We start from the raw sequence: 12,612 nt of genomic DNA, 5'->3' as shown, positions 1-12,612 counted from the left end.
GGCACCATTACAGGCTCTTCCTCCTGCCTCAACCCAATTTAAAAGGCATAGTTCCATTTAAGATTATCTTTATTGAAGTAACCAATCATAATATCACAGTAAGTATACAAACAATATTATTTTTACAAAGACTATTTCTGTCCTTGATTTGATGTGCAATATATTTTAAAGTAATCCTGACATGTTTGTTCCAAATGAGAGGATTTAAAGTAATACCCAGATAATCGAAATGAAGAATCAGTGACCCTTAATTCAGAGTAACATGCTGTGTAGTTGAAATCTTTGAAATAGAGAGCCTTTGGGGGAGGTTGCTGGAGGCTGGGATCTGGGCCAACGCCTGCACCTCTTTACTAATGCCATCCTTCTCCCAGGAACTGGACAGGGAGACACAACTGCCCAGCATTGCCATCTACACAGCGCCCTCTCATGACTGAACAGACCTGACGCTCACAGTAACCCTGAGGCAGAGAATTAGCATCTCCACTTTGACAAGACAGCTGAGGCTCAGAGAGGTGAATTAATTCCTCCAGTATCACATGACTACAGAAGGCAGATTTCACCTCCCTTGCCCCCCAGCTACAGTGGGAATTCACTAACCTGCAGACTTCCTCTGTAGAAGGTGCAATGCTGGGCAGGAATTGTTGCTCCTGAGCCAAAGAGGACAGGCAAAGGTACTGTTACTGAACTGCTTCTTGGGGGCACGCTGTTTCCACCCCAATGGGCCCAGAAGCTCTGGGAGCACAGACTATGCTCTTCTGTTATACGCCAGGCAGCCCTCACAGTGCACAGCACCTAACAGTTTCTCAATGAACCAGGAGCCCTACACCTGAACGCCGTGAAACTGAATATAAATTTGTTTCATATGCAATTTAAAATGGATGTGTGCATGAATATTTTTCTGACAGAACGGGTCATATCCTTCATCAGATACTTAAACGGACCTATAAACCTAAAAAATTTAAGAATCAATCAATCAGCAAGACAAATGATGATAGCTTTTAAATATTCCCTCCTTGATCTATTCTTACTTTGCTTTGGATTTGACCCTTTATTTACACAAAGATGAAGAAAATGTGCAATAAGACAGTCACAGCCTATTTAATTTCTGTGTTAGGGAATTAAATCACAAACTATTAAAAAAATATGTAGGCTCCAAGTCTTTAAAATAGTTCTCTCAAGGTCAAGAGAAGATCTTTCTTCACAGTAACTTGTGTGATATCACAAAGAATCAATACACATCCCAATACTATATTCTAAAAATGATACAAAATAAAAATAAATTTATACAGAGATGCCATCAAGTTAAAGGTGGAGCTCTATAAATTTTCAGATGCTTCAAAGGTTTTCATAATGCAACAAATCTGAGCACCAACAATATTAATAATTTGTCACAAATTTTGACTTCCAATAGGTAATAATTTCTTGCAGTTTGTTACCCTTTTCTCATCTTCAGTGTTTATATTTAAATACTTTATGTAAAAATCATTGCTGTCTGAACAGGGATATGAATGTGAATCATTTCGCTTTACATTCTTATGTATATATTAAACTGTTTATGTTCTGTCTTGTGAGGCAAAAAAAATCAGTCACCTGCATATACATACAATTTTCATTCTTTTTAAGAATGCTTTACAATTAATACTGTTTGTTTGAAAAGAAGTTTTAAGCTTCTTGAAAAAAGCTTGTGCTTGAAAGGTTTTTTAAATGGCAGAAAAGCCAAATCAATATATGCATGCATTCTAATACAGAGTAAAACTTTAGGTGAGGACTTAACACTTTAAGTTAATAGACTGTCTCATAATTAGAACCAGATGCTCGCCCCACATCATGATAGCTCAACGAAAGAAAGCTAATTACAGAGTTAAAGTCAATGTTTCCAGCAAAATATCAGAAAAAGACTTGGCCCTTGCCATATGTCGCCTGTAAAACTGAGCTAGGGGAACAGAAGGACACTGTTCTATTATGGGTGATGTTTTTCACCTCAGTTACAAACATCACTTCTAAATCCCCCCTATGGTGAAGTTTACTGATTCTCACCACTGCAAGTATAAATCACCCTGTTCCTGTGAAACTGCCTCTTTCACACACACAAGAAACATTTACTGAGTGCCTAGCTATGTGCCAGTCCTGGGAAAATAAAAATGAATAACACAAGCCCACACATTAGCGGATCCTGCCTGATTAGCGCTGTAATTGAAGTATACACAGTGCTTCCTCTAAGCCCACAGCTCTGCCGTGGTGTATGCTCTGCACTGATGACCTCTCATTTTCTTTTGCTTTGCCTCTATGAATTCAAAGCCTGTTATCTCTGGACTATAATTATTTTAACCATTACTCTGCACACATAAGATAAATAGATTTCATTCCCTATCTCGTGTCCAGAACAACTGAATGAAGTACTCAAAACATCATGTTTAAGTTAATGTTTATTGAATAGGGAGAAGCAAAAAACTCAGTACAAATTGTCCCTGACTCAACTCTGGCTTTTCAAGTACCACTACCTGCCTTAATCATTTCTTGGTAAATGCAGGAAACACACGGTTACGAGAAGAATGCTAATTCCCCAGCAACTGAGCCCGCCCTGGTGTACTGTGTTTTCACCTACTTTCAACAAGAAACTCTTATTTATAGCTGTTTACAATAAGAAATATATTTTGAAGCATATATGTAATTGTGTATTAGTATTTGTATGTTCGTGAGACAAAATATATAACATTAAACAAATAGCAAGATTCAAAATAGCCAATCTGCCAGTGAAATCTAATTTATGAATGGATTAACCTATATTCTGGCAATGCCTAATGTACAGATATTGAGCAAACAATGCTTTTTCAATGTAAATCAACAATCAGTGTGCTTTGAGAAGCAGAACATTTTTTCCAAGAACAGGTTGGAAAAGCATGGTGGTGGAATAAAAGGTTTATAAAATACAACGATGAACATGCAATGAATGTACTGCTGGGAAGTGAATATTGTTAAGTGTCAAGTGATATGTTGTAAAATTTGGTAACATTTCATCTTTAGCCATTTGTTACATTACTATGCGACAGGACAATGCTACTGGTGTTAAAGATGACTGAATCTAGCAGGGAAAATCCTCTGCTCTTCATGTGCGCTGAGACTCTGAAACCAGTAATATATTTGTGGTAAGGTGAAACAACTGCACACGTAAAATGACTGACTGTGAAGTGAAATATGCTGTATAAAACGAGATTGTAAGGTGAAAGGAAACAAGAGTGGTTTTGCTCTTATTTCAGAGGAATGATGGAAACTGGTGAAATCATCCAAAGTGTTAATCAATACTGGTGGTGCCTGTCATGTTTAAAACAAGTTTTTGCAAAATGTGCTTAAAGCAATTCATTCTTTTATCTGGCACTTCATATTAACAAAGTACAGTAAAATTTACTAAAATTTTCTTTGATTCTTTTTACTCATTTTTATTTACAAGTATTCTTTATTATTATAATACGAGGAATATTAACCAGCAAATTAACAAAAACTCTGAATCAAATTATTTTCTACTTGTTTTGTGTATCTGGAGCCTCAATAGTTGAATACAAAGAAGTGTTCGCAAATTATGTTAATGATTCGGAAGGCAGGTGGCATTTATCTTCACCTTCTTGAGTTTGACATAAATGCACTCCTCTATTAAACGTGCTGGTAAGGGGGGCTTCCCTGGTGGCACAGTGGTTGAGAATCTGCCTGCCAATGCAGGGGACACGGGTTCGAGCCCTGGGCTGGGAAGATCCCACATGCCGCGGAGCAAATGGGCCCGTGAGCCACAACTACTGAGCCTGCACATCTGGAGCCTGTGCTCCGCAACAAGAGAGGCCACGACAGTGAGAGGCCCGTGCACCGCGATGAAGAGTGGCCCCCGCTTGACGCAACTAGAGAAAGCCCTCGCACAGAAACGAAGACCCAACACAGCCAAAAATAAATAAATAAATTAAAAAAAAAAAAAAAAGTGCTGGTAAGGAACGGGCCCTCAGCTTTTCTAATGGAGTAACAATGTTATATTCTGATTTCACATAATTATTAAGCTCCTGGGAACGTTATGGAAAGCCACAGAGTATCATCTGAATCTTTCACATCCAGTGACAAGATAATGTGTGGCTTTGGAAGAATTAGGATCAAAAAGGGTGTCAAGAATGATAAACCCAAATTCTTTATCGGGTTATATTCCAATCACATTCTTCCTTGCATGGGTTTATCATGTGAACCGTACAGCCTTGCTACTCAAACCATGATCCATGGACCAGCAACATCAATGTCACCTGGGAGCTTGAACCTCGACCCCAGACCTACTGAATCGGAATCTGAATTTTTAACAGATTCTCAGGTGATCCTATGCACATTAAAGGGTGACAAGTAGTGACCCAGAGCTTCTGAATCACAGGCCTCAAGGGCTGATAGGTCACTTTCCTTATCCTTCAATTATAACTTCCATAAAAAAGGCAAACAGACATGGGCTTTAGTAATTAGGTTGACACTACTTCCCTATAAAGTAAAACCACTGGCACTTTAGTTTTCAATACATACGAATATCAAATACAAATACAGAACTTAAAACCCTTCACAAGATTATGCTTGTGGAACTGAAAATTTAAGAATACCACCACATACAAAATAAAATGTAAGCCAGAGCTATTGTACCCTAAAGAATTAGGTAATGGGTACATGTGAGGCAGTTTCTATGACCGACTTTGAGAAAAATGTAGTTCACTGGCTACTAAATTATTCACCGCAAAGGCAGAGGCAAGGAGCCAGCCTGACCCTGAGAGGCCACGCACGTGCCACGCACGCTGGTTCTTACCTGTTTGTACTCAGATTCTCTTCCAACCAATACCTGCAGAATGTAGTTGACAGGGTCGCCTTTCATGGGTGGTACCGTCTCCCATAAAATTTCACATGAATTTCCTTCTAACTGTGTTACTCGAGGTGCTGAAATACAAATCCACACATCCAAGCTCAAAATTCAAAGTATCATATGAATAGTCAATATTTTAGTAATATTAGTGAGAACCCAGAGAGAGAGAGAGAGAATGTTTGTGCCCAACCTGAGAGGGGAGTTTATTTGCCCAGCCTCCTAGAAAACTAGCAGGGCACCCTTTACACAGAGAAGACATTCCGCGCCTAGCAAGCCATTGGCGAAGAACCCTTTGCTCACTATCCTATTAATAACTGTTTGGCCTGGGTTGCATTTTTGTTATTTTTTTGATGGCTAATGAGCACCTTCTATGATTAAGCCCTGTGTTAGGTTCTTTGGGGGATGCAAAAATAGGTACCATAAATACTGCTTTCAAGGAAATGAAGATCTAGTTGAGGGAAGGGGAGAGAAAGGTATGAAACAAGTACAAACAAACATAAATGTAAGGCAGATTAAAATGAGAGGTACAAACAAAATGTTGGGGAGTTCCAGGGGAAGGAAGTCACATCCGTGTGAGAGTCTAAGGAAGGTTTGAGGAGCAGGTGGCATTTGAGGTAAGCCTTTAAAAGTTATCTTACGTTTATATTTTTTAGTTTATTTTTTACCTACTGGACTCATCATTCCAGATTAAAGTGAAATTATGTTAGTTTGCAGCAAAGCACTTACATGTTGTAGAATTTTAAAATATTTTCTTACAGCTTATACTGTATCTCTACAGCTTAATTCAACATCTGACATTTTTCCATTTTGTAACTAGCATGTGTAACTGCTCTTGCTGAATGCCCTTATTTTTATTTTCTAATTACATGAATTCTTTAGAGGTAGTTGTTTCTACTTTCAATTCTGTACAATGCTGTTTCAGAAAAATAAAAGCTGTCTTAAAAAAAAAGTTTGTCGGGCTTCCCTGGTGGTGCAGTGGTTGAGAGTCTGCCTGCCAATGCAGGGGACACGGGTTCGAGCCCTGGGCTGGGAAGATCCCACATGCCGCGGAGCAACTAGGCCCGTGAGCCACAGCTGCTGAGCCTGCGCGTCTGGAGCCCGTGCTCCGCAACAAGAGAGGCCGCGACGCTGAGGGGCCCGCGCACCGCAATGAAGAGTGGCCGCCACTTGCCACAACTAGAGAAAGCCCTCGCACAGAAAAACGGAGACCCAACACAGCTAAAAAATAAATAAATAAATAAAAAATTAAAAAAAAAAAGTCAGAAAAAAAAAAAAGTTTGTCTTAGTTGGCGAAAACTGTAATTTATGGAAAACTAAATAATCTCATCAGACTAAACAGTCCTCCAGCTAAGACAATCTCCTGAACCTAAGCGTGAGTGGAGAAGACCTGACGTGTGGCAGTGGAGGACACTGTCCTCCGGAAGAAAATGTACCACGACCTGCATGGGCTATCAGATTGGTGGTGTGTTTTCCACAAAATGCATCTCCCCCAATAATCATTTCCAGAGGCAAAGGTAGTGCTGGGAAGACCCCTGAAGTTATTTAGCTAATTGGTAAACGTGGCAAACCTTCCTGTTACAACAACAAACCTATCAGCCACAGTGTGCTCAGGAATCTCCTCTGTTAGAGCCGAAAGGCGAAGCTACACCAAAGGGCCAGGGCATTTACCGCCCAAGTGACCCAGCAAGTATACATCCACTTATACCAGTTATCTTCGTCACATGAAGAAACCAGAGAGCTTCTGGATCGCTGAGGGGTAGGGGAGCAGGGGGAAGGTATTTACCATAAAGCGCCCTGAAAGGAACTATGGGAAACCTTCACAGAATGCAACCAGACCGTGGTCAGACCCTGACCCAAGCCCTGGAAGCCCCGCACCCTCCTGTAACGCACTCCGTGCCCTGGTGTAGCTGATACAGTGCCTCTGTGCGGAAGCAGTGAGTCAAATGGCCTTTCTCCTGGGGCCAGACACAGACAGAACCTTCTTAACAAATTGTGCTCACTGCCTAGCCACCCAAATAATACAGCCAACCCTCACTTTACCCCATGTAAAACCTGGTTCAGGTGGGCTGCTTATCTGTCAGCCTCAGTCATTTCGGGCAGCAGCTGGATAAAGCAAAGACAGACAGCAGGGACCTTCACAAGAATCACACTACTCTGGGGAGGGGAGGGCGCAGGCTCAGGAGTCCATGAGGGGCTGGGACTGGGCCCAGCGCTAGGTGGGAAGGGCTGAGCCAGCGTTGCCCTGTTGCTGTCTGCCCGGCTTGGCCAGTCGGCTGTGCAGTGGCTGAAAATGGGAGATGAGGGCTCAGCAGAGCCGGTGGAGGGAGAGCCTTGGGGGAGTGGCTTTCGCTCGCTCCCTGATCCCATGAAGGGGGCAGAGGGTAAACCAGTCATTCACAAACCTCAAGACAAATACTCCAGGAGGTCAGAACAGGCCACTGCTACAGCTTTGCAGTGAGAGCTGCGGGCTGGAGGAAAGGCTGTGGATGCTGTCTACACCAGCCTCTCATCTACTGACGCACCACAGTCATCCAAAGACGCACGCGGACCGCTGAAGAGAGACTCAGACCTCTCCTGGTAAACTGCCATAAGCGCTGCATCACCAGGAATTCACCCTCGTTCCCAACCCCACAGCTGTCACTCAGCTCGGCTTCTTTTCTTTGTCCCCCTATCCCCCGTGGGGAAGAGGCTGTCTCACCATTAAATTATTTGTGATAATAATTTACACATACTTGAGAAAAGTCATTACCGGTAAGCCCTCTCCCTTAAGGCCTCTCATTTCCCCTAGAGAACCCATTTCTCAACCTTCTCTTTCAGAAAGTTCTTTTGATTCTATCTTGCTGATATGAGAAATATTAGGAGAGCATCTTCAAGGTCAGAATCGAGCCTCCTCCTCTTAAATCCCAACATTTCCTCACTCTCACAGAAGAGCATGACTGAATACACGGTCCACAAACCTTTGATGCTGGGGGGGACACTCTTGGTTGTGCTGAAGGTGTAGGTTTCCGAGAAAGGCCCTTCCCCAGCCTCGCTGGCTGCCTGGATTCTGAAGGAGTAGCATGTGAATTCTGTCAGCCTCTGGACCTTATAGGTGTGGCTGGGTCCTCTGTAGATTGAAATAAACCTAGAGAAAGGAGCAGAATCCATTAGCCACCTGAACTTTCATTAGTGACAAGAAATTATGATACAAATGTGGAACAGATTAGACCAGCTTGGTAAATGCTTTTCATACCATCTGAATTAATAATCAACCAGTTGCTATGTTACTGTTAAGTTTAATGTCTAATATATGCTTACATAAAAGAAAAACACAAATTTAAGAACATATAAAGCTTAGAATGAGATTCCTTTAATTATGTTATAGATTCTAGAGACATCAGTTGTTCATGCTTTTGTTTACTGATAAAGAAATTTCAAATTTTTCCTAATGGTAGTATCTATATAATCTGATATGCTACCTTACCTTCTACTATGTACTAGGCAATGAAGTTAATGTTAATTGGGCACCGGAGAAATACAATGTCCTCTTTACCAGAATTTTCTAAATAACTGAGGTTTAGCTAGAAAATTCTTTAAATTTTAACCTTTATCTTTCCAAGAGCTTTCAAAGCCCCTTTCTCAAACTAGTAAGATGACATTTACGATTATAGATCTTTGAGAAAATATGTAAAAAGAAAAAATATATTTTGCTCAGAATCATCCATCAGGTTAATCAAGGTAACAGAAAGACAGCACAGGTGGGCTGGACAGTTTAGACTGGCAGCTTCTGGATCCTTCTCCCTCCCATCAGGACTATTTTGTACTCCTCTGCTAAATAATATTTCCATGAGACACAGGCATAAGAGGCATGAGGATAAAAAAAACAGGCCTTACATTTTGAGTGTTTCCCCTCAGGTCTTGGAAAATTAATATTTTCACAGTGAAACAGGATTACTTAGAACTGCAATATAATGTTAGTTTGTCTTTTTATAGTTAACTGTAAAATTTTGGAAATAATGTAAATTCCCATAAGTTATTCAGGATCTTTAGTAGATTCAGAATCTGAATCTGCTGGCCCGGGGACACTTTGAGAACTTCTATATGAGTTAATCCAACCACACTGCCTTGTTCCTACACAGGCCAAATGTTTCTCCTAGTTTCCGGTGCTTCGTCCCAGCATCTGAGGACAATTCGCTGTCTTCAAATACTGCTCGAAGTCAGGCAGTGATAGCATCACACACAATTCAAAATGTCTCTTAGGCTGATTTGGCCTAAGGGTAAGCAGAATTTATGCACTCATTTAGCAAACATTTTTTGAACATCTGCTGTGTGCTAGACTCCGCGTATTCAGAGATAAATTAGACCTAACCTGTGGGTTAGTTGGTCCTGTGTGTGGGCAGGGTTTTCTGAAGGAGAGCAGCAGCTTTTCCACGTGCTAGAGAACATTCCCTCCAGATGGATGTATGGATACAGAGATTAAACAGCTTTTTTACAAAACCTGTCAGAGTCAATACTTATCTTAAAGTACCCATGCATTAATCAGCCTTTGCAGTTGAGTTCCTGAGCCCTAGTCATTTCACCTATTTAATGTTCCTCTGCTTTGCTGTGTAAGGAAGCACCTTTTACTGAAGAATGAACATTTTTAATTTCAGGAAAAGACAGAGTCCAGGCTGAAACCCAAATACCATGGTAACCTACTTAGCACTGCTGACACATTACCGCCTTAATGAAGATACCCCTTACTAATGCCAGAGGCTATTTATTAACTCAGCCTCACCCGGGCTAGAATCTCTAACCAGAGTAATTGCCCTTACTTATACCACAAAATGGACGTAGTGGTTTAAGAAGTCAAAGTGTTACATCTTCATTACAAACTTGCAGTAAAGCCGGGTTTTTAAAGGAGTTTGGAGAGGAATACTAGCAATAGTACTGCTTCCTTGTCCGTGCCCTGCTCTGAGAAGAGTATTTCCTTTTGAAATAAGTTCAATATATCTATGTAGGCAGCAGCACTCACATTCACAAAGAAATTTACTGAAGCAGATTCAGTACTCTAATTTTGTAGTGTAGTCTAAACTGAGCAAATAGCATATTTTCAAATATTTCTATTTTCAAGTTCATCAAAACCTGCTGTTTTTGGAATAGCTATTTTGTTCCTTTTTCTTGTTTTCCTCTTGTACCACAGCATTTTATTAATCGTTTAAAATTGCATTCCTATTTAGGAAAAGCACTGTGGAACAGGTGATTGAAAAACTTTACAATGTTGCCATTAGAGCATTTGTTTGCCTGGAGGGACAGTGCAATAAAGCTAGTGACAGAGCCCACCCCAGGTTTAAATGGGTTAATACAAGTGCTTAGAATAGTCTTGACGTGTAATAATCACTCAGTATGTGTTAGTTATAATCATTTCATAAGGCTGAGAAGACAGCTAACGCTGAGGTCATTTTCCTTCCTCCCGGGTGGAGGGTCAGCCGCGTGGTGAGAGGTTGCTCTGCACATACTGGCTGTTTACCCTCTCCCACCGGACCTGTCAGTGCAGTGCAGGCAAGAGGCCCTCCCTCGCGGGACTGGTGGGATTCAGTGTGAAAGCTCATGTAAGAGCCCCAGTTCCTACACAGAGTAGGCCTCAAACACGTATCTGTTGATCCTAAGCTTCTTTCTGTACATGCTGACGGTGACTTCTCTTTCAAACAATAAAGACCAACCAAAACGAAATAAAAGCACACAAGCCAACACAAAAAATATAATCCCTCTTTCACCCCAATTCTGTAATTATTTTCCACCACTCCAAGAGGCAGGAGAAGAAAGAACCTTCTTTCTTCAGTGCCAGTGATCCACAGCCAGTCGCATGACGGCCTCTCTGGGAGGCTCCACAGGTTAACACCCTGTGGCTAGAACCACTCGGGGAGGGATTAAAAATACTCATCAAATATTTGTTTTAAAAAGACCAACTTAATTTTAAAGTTCATTAATAATAAGCCAGACGCCTTTGGTGATAGAATTAAACATGCTACACGCCCCAAGACACAATGATTGAAGACTCCACGTTTTAAAACCACCAAGGACTCAGAGCTTGGAGCAAGGCTTTGCCATGAAGAGGACAGTGGCCATCCAGCCGTCTCAACGGCTCTTCCCCCCCCTTATGTCATTCCCTCGACTGCTCAGTCCCACGGGGGTGGCCCGGGTGACAAGGGACGCACTATGTGGGGAGTCTGCGCTCCCCTGGGCCACCCCTTGTCTACGCTGCCTGGTAAACACTGAGCCACCCTTCACTTCTCCCCCTGCCTCCTCCACACTGTTGGTGTCAAGGGGTGGGGCATGGGGACTTGGACCCAGGAAGACTGGCCATGAATCTCAGCTCCGCCCGTGAGGCTGCCAAATCGCTCGCCCCTGCTAATCATTTCTCCACCTGCAAAACAGGGACAGTATCCACCTCATAGATCGTTTTGATGAGCCAAATGCAGAAACGCGGGGAAAAAGCTTAGCACTGAGCCCGACACGTAGTAAGAGTTCAATACAGGGTACCCACGGCGCCAGACCCTGCACCATGAGCGCCACCAACCATCCTGATCAGGCTCAGGGGCCCTGAGGATCGCTGTGGCTCTCAGCTCCCACCGCGCAGGCCTTTCTCCAGGCTGCCAGGGCCACAACCAGTTCACGCTCCAGCAGGAAGAGGTCCATCTGAATTCGTCCTGCCACATCTGTGATGGCCCGTGCTAGACATATAGCTCTCCCCCAAATAAGTTAATCTGATCTGGTGACCCAGGAGTGTACATGAAATGCTCACTGTTATTTTTATTACATGAATGCTCCTATGCTATAGAAACATAATGAAATTATATCAATATACAGGTATGGTTCCTAGAATGTAGTTCATGCTCAATAAAGTCGCTGAGTAATTTTAGTATCAGTTCAGGCTGAGGCATGTGTAGCCACAGGGACCCTCTGTGGTATCACAGCCCCTTACAGGTCTCCCTGGAGCCCTGGGCCCACACCGGCAGTGCCTCTGAGAGGCCTTGTACTCCACCCTCGACCCCTGCTGCCCATAGCCACGTACATCCGGAGGCATCAGCCCCATGACCTAGGGCTCTTGTGAAGGCCAAGGAAGAGGACAGGTGTGGAAACACCTTGGGGCCCCACTATGGTGCTGCCCCACTGGTGCAGGGGCTGAAGGTACAGCGGGTAATAACGATCATTGCAGACAGCAGACTTGAGTTTGAGTTCAGCTTCAGCAGCCTGGTGGTCTTCACCTCTATAGCCAAGTAAGCTGTTTCCTCCTGTGTGAAATGGGCACGATACAAGTGCTGACGCCCTCAGAGAGTTGTTGTGAGGATTAAATGGGATAATGCAGAGAGAACCCATTACAAAATGCCTAGCACTTGTGAGTGCCAGATAAATATTAGTGGTTATTGTTTATAATAACAAAGCACCAAGGTTCATGAATGATTTACCTCGTTTCTCAACACTGGAGAAACCTGAGGATGTCCCCAGACGGCATCCCTCTCACTTACATTCCCTTGGACTTTCCGGAGCTGGAGGGAAAGCTGTGCATGTGAATACCATCACCCTGTCCTGGAAAACCCAGGCGGAGAGCCGCTGTGGAAAACAGATGAAGGTGGAGCAGCAGGGGCTACAGAAATGCTGGCCATTAACGGGAATTTGGGCCTTTTTACTTAGGGAGAGGAAAAACGGAGAGAAATGCTCTCATGTACTAAAACAAATGTTTACTTGCAAGGGGAAGCATAAACAAGGCGGAACATTCGGTGGGT

The 12,612-nt window shown here is 42.7% G+C and overlaps 1 protein-coding gene across 4 annotated transcripts in view; it reads right to left on the bottom strand.

The window, feature by feature from the left end:
• Positions 1-12,612, bottom strand: part of FNDC3B (fibronectin type III domain containing 3B) — a 354,599-nt gene that overhangs the window by 8,380 nt on the left and 333,607 nt on the right. For all 4 annotated transcript variants that reach the window (XM_057546030.1, XM_007197501.2, XM_057546029.1 and 1 more), the window contains 2 exons: positions 7,825-7,991; positions 4,814-4,941 (listed from right to left, as the gene is read on the bottom strand). In XM_057546030.1, the coding sequence (XP_057402013.1) occupies positions 4,814-4,941; positions 7,825-7,991 (295 nt within the window). The remainder of the gene's footprint in view (positions 1-4,813; positions 4,942-7,824; positions 7,992-12,612) is intronic.

The sequence above is a fragment of the Balaenoptera acutorostrata genome, chromosome 4 (genome assembly GCF_949987535.1).
Source record: "Balaenoptera acutorostrata chromosome 4, mBalAcu1.1, whole genome shotgun sequence".
NCBI classification, from domain to species: domain Eukaryota; kingdom Metazoa; phylum Chordata; class Mammalia; order Artiodactyla; family Balaenopteridae; genus Balaenoptera; species Balaenoptera acutorostrata.
The sequence above is the reverse complement of the archived record's forward strand: the minus strand, read 5'-3'. Positions and strand labels throughout refer to the sequence as shown.